Here is a 15,189-nt window from a genome sequence, read left to right as displayed (position 1 = left end):
CCCTCCCCTCATCTATCCATCTAGTCATGCCATCGTAGAAGGCTATCAGGTTAGTCAGACATGATTTCCCCTTGGTGAATCCATGCTGAGTACTTCTGATAGCTTTCCTTTCCTCCACGTGCCTTGAGATGACACCCAGAACGAGCTGTTCCATCATCTTTCCAGGGATGGAGGTGGGGCTGACCGGCCTGTAGTTCCCCGGCTCCTCCTTCTTGCCTTTCTTGAAGACTGGAGTGACATTGGCTTTCCTCCAGTCCGCAGGCACCTCGCCTGTTCTCCAGGACCTTTCAAAGATGATGGAGAGCGGCCCAGCAATGACTTCTGCCAGCTCCCTCAGCACTCTCGGGTGCATCCCATCAGGGCCCATGGACTTGTGAATATCTAGATGATCTAATTGGTCCCTCACTCGCTCCTCCTCAACCCAAGGGAAGTCTTCTTCTTTCCCTGTTACTTTATTCAATGCCTGGGACTCCTGAGGGCTGGGCCGAGCAGAAAAGACCGAAGCAAAGAAGGCATTCAGTAACTCTGCCTTCTCCACATCCTCCGTCACCATGACTCCTGCCTCATTTGACAGTGGGCCTACAACTTCTCTGGTCTTCCTTTTGCTTCCAATATACTTGTAGAAGCTCTTTTTGTTGTTCTTGATGTCCCTAGCCAGGTCTAATTCCAAGGCGGCCTTGGCTTTCCTTGTTTCAACCCTGCACGCTCTGGTGGCATTCTTGTAATCCTCCCAAGGGGTCAGTCCCTTCTTCCACTTATTATAAACTTCCTTCTTCCACTTGAGCTTTTTCTGAAGCTCCCTGCTCAACCATGCAGGTCTCCTGCGTCCCTTGGCCGATTTCTTTCTCTTAGGGATGCACCGATCCTGAGCTTGGAGGAAGTGGTCTTTGAATATCAACCAGCTTTCTTGAGCCCCTTTGCCTTCCAGAGCCCTAGCCCACGGGATCTCTCCAAGCAGTTTCTTGAAGAGGTCGAAGTTAGCCCTCCTGAAATCCAAGGTTGTAATTTTACTTCTTGTTGTTGTTTTGTGGATAACAACACAATTCTCCCTACCCTACTGGGGAGGGGTGTGTGAGTGAATGGCTGTGTGGTCCTAGTTGCTGGCTGGGGTTAAATTGTGGCACTCTACCATATTACATTCAAATGATCTACAGAAAAATAAATACCAATAATAAAAAAGAAATCTGAGCACACTATTTTCCTGGAGCCAGATGACTCATAAATTTTGCAGAAGACAGAGTACACTGTACACAAAATCTGCCCTTTGAACAACCATGACAGTTGCTAAAATAGAGCTGTAGAGTGATGCTGTAGTAGCATGAATTTATTATAGATGGTGTAGAACATTTAATAATTAAACTGATGGGCATTATTCTTTACAGCATCTTTAATGTCGTTTTACTCTGTATTTATTCTTTTAGATACTCTATTCTTATTTAGGTACACAAGAATTCCACCTTTTCCATTGACTCAAGAAAACCAGGGAAAAGGTGAATCCAGCTAGGGATCTGTTGGATTTATTTTTGGGATTACAGTCTCTCTGGGGAAGATACTACATTTCTGGCATGATCACTTGATAACAGCGGCTAGTTTATTCTCTTTCAACAGAGCTCTAAAATAGGGGAGAAAATAAATGGGATCAGAAGGGGCAGCAATCAAGAGGTGCCATAATTCCTTTCCTAGTATTGTTTTTTCCTCAAGGGAAAGCACAGGAAAACTGGAGCGCAGTGGAGACGAGGCACAGGACTTAATGGCTCGTCTGCCACCAGCTGCTCCCTGCGAGGGCAGTTCTTTGCCAAAGCGCGGCTGAGAACCAGTGCTGACCTCTGGAAAACCACGGTGAGGACAGGCCGGGCGGTGGGCGCTGTGGTGGGAGATCAGGTCCTTTGTTAGTGGAGAAGGCAGCCAGCGTTCTCTCCTCTGTGCCTGGAGCATCGCTGATGCTTTCCAGTTTCTAGATCTATGGCGGCTGTGTCAAGTCAACACTGACGCTGGACAAGCACCTTCAATTTCTAGGCTGTCCCCTCAGTACAGGATCCTGTGGGATGGCAGCCATCGTTCCTCTCTAAAAATAGCTGTTTCTCATGGCTAGAGAACAGTAAAACCCTGATTCTGTTGAAGTCAGTGGCAACATTTTCAGCAACGCCAGAAAGCCAGGTTTTCAGCTGGGCCCTCAGAACCTCAGCGGTCTTACCCAGCTTATCAGCACTGACAGCAGCCCACGGCCTCCAACACACCCACACTCTGAACACACCGAAGTCACTGCTCCCCAGAAACTAGTAGAGTGATAGCTTTCATAAAAGCTCTACTTGTGTGTAAGCACAAAGAAAAAAACACAGGCACATAGAATAAATATGATTTTTGTTTTATAGAAACAAGAAATGAATGCTGACTGGCAGAGTTCAATGGCTGATGTAGAACGCAACACGCAAGTGCTATTCAAAGAGGTTTGCCAGTAGGTGGTGACATATAATTATTTATTAGCAATAAATAATTTCTGGCAGCAAAAGTTTCTGAGCTGCAAGCAGCTACGCTGTGCGACTTTTTGTTTAGGCTCTCTCATATCGCTCTACCTTTCTGAGATATCTTTTATGTGTTTCACAGCTGCAGAAGTGTTTCGTAGCTGCAGCTGCGTCTCCTGGCTGTAGCACGTCAGACTGCTCCTGTTGTGTGAACTGCAGGGCTGCCTTTGCACTGCTGAGCGGTTTTTGTGCCATTTCAGTGTTTCTGATCTCATGATGAAAGATAGTAACCCAGTTCTCACAACATGCGCAAGACAAAGAAAAAGCCCATCATTTCTTTACAGGGTGTACCTCTTATTTACTTCCAGTGAATAAACAGGTTCTATAGTTAGGTGTGTGCAAATTTGCTGTTTACTGCCAAATGTAATCAGCAGCCTCTCATAACTCCACCACATCCTTCTGCGCACCAGTGAACCTGAGTTATGAAGCCATCAGTAACCCTGGAAAAAAATTATTCACCTCAGTGTGGCCCATCTATTATTGTCTATATGTAGAATGATGGAATCACAGAATGGTTCAGGTTGGAAGGGACCTTAAAGATCATGTAGTTCCAACCCCCAGCCACGGGCAGGGACACCTCCCACTAGACCAGGCTGCTCAAAGCCCCATCCAGCCTGGCCTTGAACACTTCCAGGGATGGGGCATCCACAGCTTCTCTGGGCAACCTGTTCCAGTGCCTCACCACCCTCAGAGTAAAGAACTTCTTCCTGATATCTAATCTAAATCTACCCTCTTTCAGCTTGAAACCATTACCCCGTGTCCTATCATTTTACACTCCCTGATAAAGAGTCCCTCCCTGTCCTTCCTGTAGGCCCTAAATACCATGTGTGGCTCATGACTAATGGAAGCCATATAGCTACAACATATGAGGTGAAGCTGGGGTTTGGATGGTTAGTGAGTTGTTTCCAAGCAGCCGTAGGAAGGAAGCCAGAAGACTTCTCTTAGGCTGCAGGAGTCACCATGGGTCCTCTCCAGAAGTAACCTGGGCTTGTTTGCTTTATGCGAACAGTACTGGCTCCACAGAGGCCATGATGAAACACACTTCACTGGCTGGAGCAGAGGTGATAGATAAGAGTTCTCCTGGCAGCCTCTGCCCACAGCCAGTGGGCATATCTAGGTGAAAGGTGTCTCAGTGCCCTTTTGGGGAAAGTGGTGCGATGTAACTGTGCATCAGTCTCGACAGAAGTCCTGTCCCTGCAGACACAAGTGGAGCCGTGTCTCTAGTGACCTTGCAGCCGGCGTGGGCAGCCAGGCTGGGGTGGAAGCAGATGCTAAACACAGCACATGGGGTAAAGTGTCAGCACGCTGCTTTGTCTGCATCCATGTTGTCTTGAGTTGCTCCTTTTGGACTGGTTCTACCTTGGTATGCACTGGGGCTTAACCAAAAGGTCAAATGGCCGTTGATAAAAGGATTTGCATTTTCTAACTGCGATTCAATGCATTGCTGAGTTTCTCCACTGTCCTTAAGGGATGAACACCCCTATTCAAACCTGCAATGAAAAGGCTTATACATTCAAAAATACGTGGTTCTTTATTCCTGCTAGTGTCATTGGCCTGAGGTGAGTCTTGAGTCCAAGTCATGTCAGTTCTTTGCACTAATATTCTTCTTACCGTTTATGCCAGGAGTCTGCTTCACAAAGCCAAAGCAAAATAAGTCAGTATGTTTTTTCTGACTGCATTTGTGACTCCTATGTGTTGTCCTTTTGGGCTGGAGCAAGAGAGCCAACCTCATAGACAGCACACAATGTGTTGCAGAAAATGTAATATCTGTCAGGCAGTGCGACAACACGGTGCCTCCAAGCCCAGCTGCACAGATTGGTGGCAACTGCCTGAGTTTTGGCAGTGGCAAACGGGACCCAGGGTCCAGCCAGATGTCGTGTCTCTGTCTGTCTGAAACTGAAGAATGATGAAATGCCATATCCAGAATGTCAGGGCACCCAAGTGGGAGTATCTGTAGCAGACAGGGCTACTGCTTACATTTATCACAAAGACATATGTCACAGGCTGCAGTCTACTGTAATATTAATTGGCTTTGGGGCTATAGATTGGCCTGTTAAAAAAACTAGGTGGGTGCAATGATCTAGCACTAGGAAGCACCTCAAACTATGTGAGTGACTCTGTTCTGTCGTAATAGTTATTTATCAAGGGTGCTGCCACATAAAGGTCTCTTAAATAGAAGAGAAGAGGCACATTTGATTTTCCTGACAGAAAGAGCAGTTCTTTAAGGTAGGCCACCAAGCAGCTCCTACATCTGGTTACACTTTTAGTACTGTTGTGTATGTACAAATCAAAAAGAGAAAGAAGGTGGGGAGCTTCAGAGAAGTGACTCCTGTTGTGTCAGCAGGATGCCCGTTATAAATGATGTTGTCACTACATTGCAGCGCAACTACCCGAAGCCTGTAAGGAAAAGGCAAGTGTGGCTGGCAGCTCTACCTGGTGCAACACATGACAGTGTGAGGAGCCACAGGTGTTTGTTGCTGGTTAAACTTTACTCCTGTGTGTTTTAGATACAAAACTGACAGAAGCTTCCAACTTTCTTATTTGGCGTTGTTTGGACGTAAAAAGGCTGAGACCTACACATGCAATAAGAATTAGGCACAAACAATAAAATAATCACAATTGGTTAGGATGAAGATAGAAGGTAGTCAAAGATGACACCCAGAACTAATATTTCCCATAACAGAAACAAGCAGGAAATAGGAAAGCATGGATTTTATAAAGCAACTCTGTTATAACAGGCTAAATTCAGATGAGGGAAAAGCAGTTTTTCTAGGAAAATAGGAGAAACGCCTGTGCTTAAATGGAGATGGCGGGGGGGGACTGGATCTTGAGCTGAAAGGCAAAAGGAATTGGCTGTTAGATGGAGTGAGGGCAAACCTCAATGCTGCAAAAAGTTTTTTTCTTCAGTATAGAAACTTAAAAATCGTCTGAAATATTATGGCATTTGCACAAATTTATCTCATGCCTTGCTGTCTTCCTTGGTTTGAAGCCAGGACAATATTCCCATCTACCAGATTTGCAGCTTGATGCCTTCAGTGTAGTGCTTGAAGTGTCAGACTTTGGTGAAAAGTCCAAATCTTTACTGTTTTATCATACAGCTGTAGTGATACCAACAAAAGCTGGTAAAAAAGTGGCCCTGAAAAACTAACTAAAACCCATCAGTTTCTCTCTTAGAAACATGTTAGGCCCTGAATGACTAATACGACATCACTATAGGCTACATGAGATGCCTTCTCAATGGCTTAGTGACAGATGCTAGGGGCAAGCCAAAGTTTGAACTCTCACTACTTAAAGGGAAAAATGTTTAAACTTAAGTGATTAAATCAGCGTCATAAGAGAAATAACATAGCCATCCCCTTTTTTTCAATGGCCATCCAATAGCCCTCACTATGAAAGTTAGTCACAGTACTTGTTCATTTCAAACAAACAGCAGCATAGCCCTCATGACTTCTTCCTTAACTTTTCCTGAAGTCTTTAAGCGAAACACAAGAGGTTATTTCTATTGAATGATCACTAAATTCATCACAGATTACCCTTTTCCCTCTTCCGAGCATCAGAAGCGCTCTCCCACTCCCCACAGCATGGCCTTGAGGAAAAACAGCAAGGAGAAGCTTGACATGCTCTTTACCAAATAGCAGCACGTCCAGGCACACTCCCTGCACTGACTTTTGGGCAGCTGCAATACCTCCTGTGGTTACTTTATGCCTGGATTGTCTCCAGCCCACAGCTAGTAGACTTTTTGTTCCAATTTTCCACTTGGCCCTTTGCAGTTGCTCACCCAATTAACCCAGTCCTCTCTCCCACACAGGTCTTCTCTACTCCTTTCCTTCCTTCTCCCGTGTAGATCATTTCCCCCCTTAATTGGCAATATTTGTCTCTCCTGTTTTTCTCCTGGCCACTCTGCAGCACTTATACTTGAAGTAGCACCTCTTCAGGGCTAGGAATGGGCCTACACAGCACGTTAGGAAGGACTTAGCAATGTATGGACAGGGCATGGCAGAACTCAATGTGGACGATAAGAGAAAATGGGTACGTAGGGATGTATATAAACAGAAAGGACTGAATTAGAGAAAAAAAAAGGGGGGCTTGGTCCTCTAAGTGCTGAAAATTAAATACGTTTTTTGAGATTTCCTGAAATGGGACCAGAGTTGAGGCTGCAAAGTTGACTGAATTGGTTCTGTACAGCTTGAGCAAAGGCAGAAAGCAGAAGATTTAAACGGGAGAGTAAAAGGTGATCCAAGGACATTGAAGAAAAAAACAGTACGGTTGTCATATGTTCTCTCACACGCTGCATTGTAGAAAGCCCATTTTTCCCCTTCTACCAGAGAAACATTGTTAGAAGGTGTAAGTCCATCACGGCAGCCACCCCTGTACCCTCAGCCGAATGCCAGCCATTCCCTCTCGCAGCAGCAGACCAGAGCCAGGGCAGGCCACAAGAAGGAGAAAGGAGGGGGTGAGCGGGCTGGGTGCTGAAGGACAACATGCACTGCAGCCACCAGTTAGCCCAGTCTGAATATTCTGGACACCTGTCAATAGACATTTCATATATTGCTAAAGTTGAACTATAAACTGCAATTGGTAAATCTGCAAGATAGATCAAAACACACCTATCAGACCTTCAGATTATCAGCTATTACAGCTGTTTGATTACTTTGGAACCGCTACTGATAGGTGACATCAGCTCAAGGCCACGTCTGCAACCCTCTACATCAGTCCAGCGAAGCTCTCTGCAGAAAGATGTCAGAACAGAGACAGAACAGGCCTCCCTCCAGAAATGGTTAATCAATAGCTCGCTAGGTTGACTGAAGGCCATTAGATACAGTGGGGTCCCTACTGTATATAAATTGCGACCCGTCTTCTGTATCATTCTCAGTCACCATTCCTGCCATACTGGTAGTTACCAATTTTCCACTTGGAAGTTTTTGGGCATTACCAGACATGTTCGTAGCATCATGGATCTGGGGAACTGTGATAATACTCTGCTGTGTTTTTTGGTTTCTTCTAGGGAGGAGGAGGAGGTAAGGTATCGATTTGTAAACGCATCTCAGTATACCTAGCCTTTATTTCTTTCAAATATACTGTACATATAACTAAAATAAATGTAATCTTAAGACTATCAGATGGACAGATGCAGGACAGCATGGGCAACACTGTAGTTTGGTCTTTTGAGAGATTTATTTTATAACAGAATTTTTGTGTACCGGCTTTTTAATAATAGTGAACTAACACCTAAACATAGCTGCAGATAAAAATCTGTGCATAAATGAGGTAATTAAAATATGAATATGCATGTTCTGATTTCCTGAAGTGCTGGGCTATAGTTTTACCTGCATTGTAATCACAGCTAATACCTACTTTTATCTAATTATAGTTTAATACCTACTTACAAACATTTTCATATTATCAGTCTATTATATCTAGTTACACCATGTAATAAAGGTAATATTTATGTACCTTACTACATCGAATACATATTCCTTAAAAGCATTTATCCTACTGGCACATTTACATAAGGACCAAGTAATTTGCTTACCTGTTGTAATTTTGTATTTTTCAGCAGTCATTTTCTTGTTTTACTTTAAAAATTTTAATGGCAAAAAGTGAAAATGGTGAACTTCAGATAATAACGACCAGGAATTTACTAGAAAAGCTGAAGTATTATCTGAAAGTTATTTTAGCAGCTGTGGTGTCCTTATGCAGGAAAGTAGTTTTCAGACTGAAAATAAAAAATATCATTTAAGCATATGCTTCACTTTAAGCATATGCTTAAGTTAAAAGTATGTGCTTTGCCTGAAAGACTAACTCTTATGCTTACTGAAGATCATGGCAAAATTCCCACTGTTTTCAGCAGGATCTGGTCCAAATGGGATATGCCAATAATAACAACCTTTCTACGCTAAAAGGCTATTCCCCTTGGTATTCAAATTGAATTGTGGATACTGTTGCCCAAAAATGTATCAGACAATATTAGCGGGACAGATTATTCGGGTATGGGACCATAGTGTGCATGTTAGCTAGTGGCAACAATTCTGCATTTAAACAGGTGAAAAATGTACTCCTGATCTAGGGAAAAGAAAGATGACATAGTCAAACTGTGTTTTATTATGTTTATTATAATACAGGCTGCTAAAGTTATTCTTTCTTGTATATCATAGACCTCACAGCAGGATTACTCCTTAAAGGGGGTGAACTTGTCAATATACTGTTTGTTTGGGTGTTTTTTACATTTTTTCACATTAAAAAAGCCTAGCATCAGCATTTTACCTACCTGGTAGTCCTGGAGGAGAGATCTTTATACATACTTCTAAATTCAGCTTTTGTTTGTGTTTTGTAGGCGGCAAGGTGAGCCACCACTTGAAAATGGGTTCCTTCCATATCTGGGCTGCGCCCTGCAATTTGGTGCCAACCCCCTTGAATTCCTCAAAGAAAAGCAGAAGAAGCATGGCCACATTTTCACTTGCCTAGTAGCGGGGAAATACATTCATTTTCTCACTGACCCTTTTTCATACCATGCGTTGATACGCCAGGGAAAACACTTGGACTGGAAAAAGTTCCATTTTGCTACTTCTGCCAAGGTACGACTTTAAAAATGGTTTTAATCTCTAACATGCAAAGCATCTGCTGGCAGGGCAGAGGTACCCTGTTAATCCCTATAGCATAGCTATGCCTTTGGAATATTTCGTTCACATTTCTGCGCTTCTATTGGTTTAAAACATTGGGGTCTTTTTTTTTTTTTCCCTTTCCTTAATGGAAAGGAAATTTTCAGTGATTTGGATTATCCAAGAGTGGCATTATTTAGTCATGCAGTATCCCAAATTGCTAAAGTAGCAATACAATTAGCATCATCTGCAAAATGATAATATAGGTTGCTGAAGCTGAAAACTTCAGGAGGCGCTCACCACTATGGAAGATTTGGTCCTAATGCCTTAAAAAAAATGATGCAACACAGTAGGAGCTCAGTCAAACTCTTACTGAAGTAAGCAAAAAGACTCCTGTTGATTTCATTGGGAGCTTAGTGAAGGTCTAGGTACCACATCCATTTATTTGTAAGCATCTATTCGAATCTACTTTCATTTGCCTACTTAACTGCTATGGTTCACTGAGAAAGTGTCAGTCCTAGTACTAATAGCCCTTATTATGCTTCCCTCTAGTAAGCTATAAAGTTATACCTTGTGTTTAATTTCTGTTAGACTTTATCATCCAGGTTATGGCAGGCCTTATTTAATATGCATACAATTTATTTTGTGACAGGCTTTTGGGCATGGTAGCATTGACCCAGCAGAGGGAAACACCACTGAAAATTTTCATCAGACTTTCATTAGAACCCTTCAAGGTAATGCCCTAGATGCCCTCATTGAAGCAATGATGGAAAACCTACAATACGTCATGCTGCAGTCAAGAACACCTAAACTTCAGTCTAATGTTTGGGTGACAGAAGGACTTTATACATTCTGTTGCCAGGTGATGTTCGAGTCTGGCTTTTTAACACTTTTTGGTAAAGAATTTAATTCAAATCACGACAAAAATCTATCATCAAAGCAGGAGACCGAGAGGGCTCATATCCTAAATGCCCTCGAAAATTTCAAGGAATTTGATAGGATCTTTCCAGCCCTCGTGGCGGGGCTGCCTATTCACCTCTTCAAGAGTGCCCACAGCGCACGTGAGAAGCTAGGAGAGGCGCTCCTCCACAAGAACCTCCTGAAGAGGGACAACCTCTCTGAGCTTGTCACCCTCCGCATGTTCCTGAATGACACTCTGTCAACCTTCGACGACATGGAAAAAGCGAAGACCCATGTGGCGGTGCTCTGGGCCTCGCAAGCCAACACCATTCCTGCCACATTTTGGAGCTTGTTCTATCTTCTTAAGTAAGTCCCAGTGCTTCTTGTTTTCAAACAAGAAAAATGTTTGTTGTCTTTCAGAAACCAGTTCATTACTACGGGCAAATTCCACTGCTTGGTACCTTATCAGTGTCAAAAAGCTTAGTCATGACAGCAGAAGTGGCATGCTGTTCTGGACTTCCACAGAAACCCCCTTCACTCGTCTGAGACCAAGTAGTGGTACCACAGAGCAATTCTATAGAAGTTTTTTTTAAAAAAACACTCCAGAGCAATGCTACACTTTGTCAAGAAGTAAATCTATAAGATTTGGAGTAAATCTATAAGAAATGACTTTGAAAGTGCTGGTTGCAGTCAGAACATTAATTGTATTAAGGATCCCAATGTAATCAGATATTTTTAGACCATCTCGCTACAGCAGGCAAAATGAGCTTTAACTTCATCATTGTTTTCACAGAGACTTAATAGAAAATAGTTTATACATTGATAGACCCTACTGAGGTTGCAGTGGAAACTGCAGTTGCTGAGCATGTTACTCACGAGAGGAGCGCACAGTTCAGATAATATTATTAGGTGTCCATTTTAGAGTGGGCATCTGTGGAGTATAATCCACCTCAGCATGACCAACTCTTCAATATGTAGCTAAATTGCTAATGGTTTCATTTAGTCAGTGGCTTGCACGGTCATATCTACCTGCCAATGCTAATATCTGAGGGGTTTTAGTACTTTTCATTCCAAGAATGCATTGGCTTTAGGTCTTCTGGCCTTGGAGTCTTTTAACTGACTGATGGTGCCTTCATCAAGACACTATTGCATCCTGTACTATTATCTATACGTATTTCACCATAGGTTATATATTCCATGTCTGTAAGAAAGTCTAGTCAGTGAAGGATACTGTGTGGTCTTTTTGTATTAGGAAGATTCTTTTCAGCCAGACAGAATATTGCCACGTAATAGGACATCATCCAGGATAAGTGATGTTATAAAACTGATCTATGATCCTGTTCCTAAATTTTCTCCCCACAGTGGGGCTATTTCCTAATCTGCAACTGATCGTTTTATTTCTTATTCTTGGCATTGCTTTTAAGTGACATTCCTATTTATTACCCGAGTTATGCGCATTAGTTCTGTCCCACTTCTCATTGGAGAAAGAATCAAATACTTGGGTTTTTTTTTACTTTTTCTGAGGCTATCGTATCTTTGCCAAGACATGAAAAAGTGTAATTGCAGCATATCCCTGCAACCTTTTCATTTTAGAAGGTTGTACTTGTCAGCTAACAAACTAAATTTTAGTCAGGAAGAAAGTTAATGGCAAAACTCCTTTTTAAAGCATTCTTAAGTGTGAAATGATGGTTTTTTGATCTTAGGAATCCAGAAGCAATGAGAGCTGCTACCAAAGAAGTGCAAAGTATTTTGGAAAGTTCCGGAGAGAAGATCAGCTTAGATGGCAAACATATTTCCTTGAACCGGAAACAGCTGGATAATATGCCCATACTAGGTAGGATTATTTCATACAGGAGTAACAGAAATCACCCTGCAGTTTTCACAGTCTTCTATTTGTTACCATATAAATGCTTGCTATGGAATTACTATGGAATTAGCCAATGAACACTAGAACAAAAAACCTATATATTCCTTAGCAATAGCCAACACAATCAGTCTTCCAGATGTCCCAGTTGCTACTGAGGGTGTCAAAATTCACATGAATGGCACTTTTTCGTGGGTAATGGCAAGTCTCAATACTGCTACACAGCTACATAACATCGTATTGGAGACCCATGGATAATTCAGAACAATATTTTGTTTAGTAACGACTTTACATCAAATAAAAGGGTGTTGCCAAATTTTACATCCCAATTCTTATGACGTGAAACAATATCTTCTTATGTAGCATCACTTTTATTTCTTCTTAGTATTTTTCAAATTATAGGTACATTTTTTCAAAAGTGTCCAAGTTGCAGAGAGTTTTGAAAATGTCACCCTTTAACTACTCTTGCTTTTTTTAAAAAAATAAAAATATCAGCTTATATTGAAACAAAGAAAACCTAAGTTACTTTTTATGAGAACTGGTTTCTGTGCAACACATCTTAAAGTTTCAGAAAATCCTGATCACTGCACTGCTTTTTTTTTTGCGTTATATTTCCAGTTTTGACCGTTTTATTCTCTATCACAGGGTGAAAATGTGTCTCACTTTCAAATATTCTGTCATATCAACTACAAGTATTTTTCTAGGGGAAAGCAGATTATGTTCTCACTGTTATCTGTGGAAGGGATAATAACACTAAAAAGAAATGAGAAAGACATTTCTTAGGCATTTAGAAAGTTATTGCTAAAATATTCCTTCTAATAAATGCAGGGTTTGATAATGGGTTTGAAATAGTTCAAAATGCTTGACCTCCCCCAAGGACACACACATACTATTTCCATGGTAATCGTTCCTTTTCCTCTCCCGATAGACAGCATCATCAAGGAGGCAATGAGGCTATCGAGTGCATCCATGACTTTCCGAGTTGCCAAGGAGGATTTCACTTTGCAATTGGAGAATGAATTTTACAACATTCGCAGTGATGATATTGTAGCTCTTTACCCTCAACTGTTGCATTTTGATCCAGAAATCTATGCTGATCCCTTGGTAAGTAGTTATCAAAGTACATTAAACTCTGAGCTCTAGCAAAAGCTTTTATATAGCTTTTAAAAAGAGCATTTATCATGGGTGCCCCCACGGCTGGGTTTCCACTGTACTCCAGACAGTCTGTTCTTACACCTGGAGACGTAATGATAGGCAAGAAAAAGAATAAAATCAGTGCAAGCGCTATCTGCAAAACATGTTTTAGTGTAACCAGAAGGTGTGCTGCCATCCCAAGAGAGCCTTCTACTTACTGCCTTCCTCAGTGTGGAAAGATCACCATTATGGGGGGGTTCGAGGGAGGACAAGGATAAGGATAATATTTTCCCAAAGGTGCAGAATGAGAAATCGTCCAGTTCTGCTGCATGAATGAGGATTCTGGTTACACTCCTTATTTTAAGAGCTCAGAAAATAAAAGGAGAGTTACCTGAAAAGAACTTGGGATCACGTTCCGCATACCAGAACTTCTCCGGGTCTACCCTCTCCAAAACAGCACCATGGAGCCTGGCGCTACTGTACAATGCTTACTGCGAGAGGGTCTTCTTTCCCAGCCTGCATTTTGTGTCTTAATGGCATTATCTAGTCTTTGGAGGTGTTCATATATCAAGTAACTCTTTTTTGGGTTTTATTGCAGACATTTAAATACGATCGCTTTCTCAATGAGAATGGAGAAGAAAAGACTGACTTCTACCGCAACGGTCGCAAGTTGAAGTATTACTATATGCCATTTGGGGCAGGCATAGCAAAATGCCCTGGCAGGTTATTTGCTGTCCATGAAATTAAACAATTTTTGGCCTTGATATTCTCATATTTTGAGATAGAGCTTGTGGACAATAATGTGCAGTGTCCTTCTTTAGATCAATCCCGTGCAGGACTGGGTATTTTGCAACCAGCCAATGACATTGATTTCAGGTATAGACTGAAATGTCTATGAATATACATTTTATATTATACATATAAACTATGCACTATATAAATACACTATATAACATATACTTTATGTATATATGCAAATGAAGCGTTGCAAGTCTTGGGGGAAAATCTGTAAGAATATGATAATTCATCAGCCTAATGGAAAGTGCATAATGTATACCATTACGGGACCAGCATGCAGTGGGTCTAATGCACTGTGTTGATACAAATATTTCCCCTTTTACCAACCATTTTGAAATTCAAGTTGAGATTCTGAATTGTGCATGTACAGTAGTTGGTTGTGGTTTTTTTTTCTGACGACAAATACTTTCCCAGAGTTGTTAGAATTTCATCAGCTAATTCAAAATAATTGTCAAAATTCAACTACAGTTAAAACTTATTCTTTTTTATAATTGAAATGTTGTGGATGGTGGTTCTCTCCACAGGTGAAATAGAAAGTTTGTTGTATAAAGGCAGGTGGGGAGGGTGGAGTTTCCTGGGGAAGTACCTTTATGGTTTTATGAAAAACTAGAAAAAGACTTGAAGAAAATCTACAAAAATGTTCACGTTCTAGTGAAACTGCAAAACTTGTTTTATATTCATTATAATATACTACTTTTCAGAAAGCTGTAACTGTATTAAAATAAATGATATTGGCCGAACCAAATGCATCTCTAGACTGTTTGTCATTTGCGTGTCTTAACATTCTCAAAGATTTACATCAAAGCCACCGAAGCCAGCTTTAAATCTGTCGTTTGTTTTAGCGGCCAATCTGGCCCCAACTGCGACAACTAGCCAGCTCGAACACCAATATGGAAATAAATAAATAGCCACCATATATTCACCAGGGGTTCTGGTTGGATTTCGCACCATTCTCTGAACTCCATATTTCCATAAGCCTCCATCGGTCATACTCCTTAGGTCTTCCTGGTCTAATTCTATTAAAGTTATCATGGGTATGCCCACACGTTTCATTTTCAGTGGTGGCATGTCCAAAAGAACAATTGTTCCAGGAATAATAGAATTTGGTTCTCTGTAATGTCCCTGTCCTTTCCTGCTGCAAAGGATGGATGGATGTCACAAAAGTCCATTTTTTAATGAAACATCTTCAGGCTGAAAGAGATAGTTTTCTTATCATCTGCCAATAAAAAGAACAAATGGGCTTAAGATATTGCTGTTATCCTCTTTTTGTATATTTCTAAGGACTTATCGTCTGACCTTTTGTCCTTGATTCAAAAGTAAGCCTCATCACAGGAGATGAGATACAGGACTATTAGATATTTTCAAATTTCAC

At 41.5% G+C, this 15,189-nt stretch overlaps 1 protein-coding gene across 1 annotated transcript; it reads left to right on the top strand.

The window, feature by feature from the left end:
- The first annotated feature begins 7,406 nt into the window (after positions 1-7,406).
- On the top strand, positions 7,407-14,521 carry LOC134510773 (cytochrome P450 7A1). Its single transcript, XM_063324009.1, has 6 exons — positions 7,407-7,540; positions 8,857-9,097; positions 9,774-10,387; positions 11,725-11,855; positions 12,814-12,989; positions 13,618-14,521. Exons 1-6 carry the CDS (start codon positions 7,461-7,463, stop codon positions 13,915-13,917), a joined length of 1,542 nt encoding a protein of 513 aa, XP_063180079.1. The 5' UTR covers positions 7,407-7,460; the 3' UTR covers positions 13,918-14,521.
- Positions 14,522-15,189: the final 668 nt, after the last annotated feature.

This window comes from Chroicocephalus ridibundus, chromosome 2 (genome assembly GCF_963924245.1).
Source record: "Chroicocephalus ridibundus chromosome 2, bChrRid1.1, whole genome shotgun sequence".
Classification (NCBI taxonomy): domain Eukaryota; kingdom Metazoa; phylum Chordata; class Aves; order Charadriiformes; family Laridae; genus Chroicocephalus; species Chroicocephalus ridibundus.
This window is presented reverse-complemented; position numbering and strand designations above follow the sequence as displayed.

Coding starts and splice junctions, on each gene's coding strand:
- LOC134510773 (XM_063324009.1), top strand. CDS start 7,461: ATGTTCGTAGCATCATGGATCTGGGGAACTGTGATAATACTCTGCTGT. Junction 7,541..8,856: donor CTTCTAGGGAGGAGGAGGAG/GTAAGGTATCGA, acceptor TGTGTTTTGTAG/GCGGCAAGGTGAGCCACCAC. Junction 12,990..13,617: donor AAATCTATGCTGATCCCTTG/GTAAGTAGTTAT, acceptor GTTTTATTGCAG/ACATTTAAATACGATCGCTT.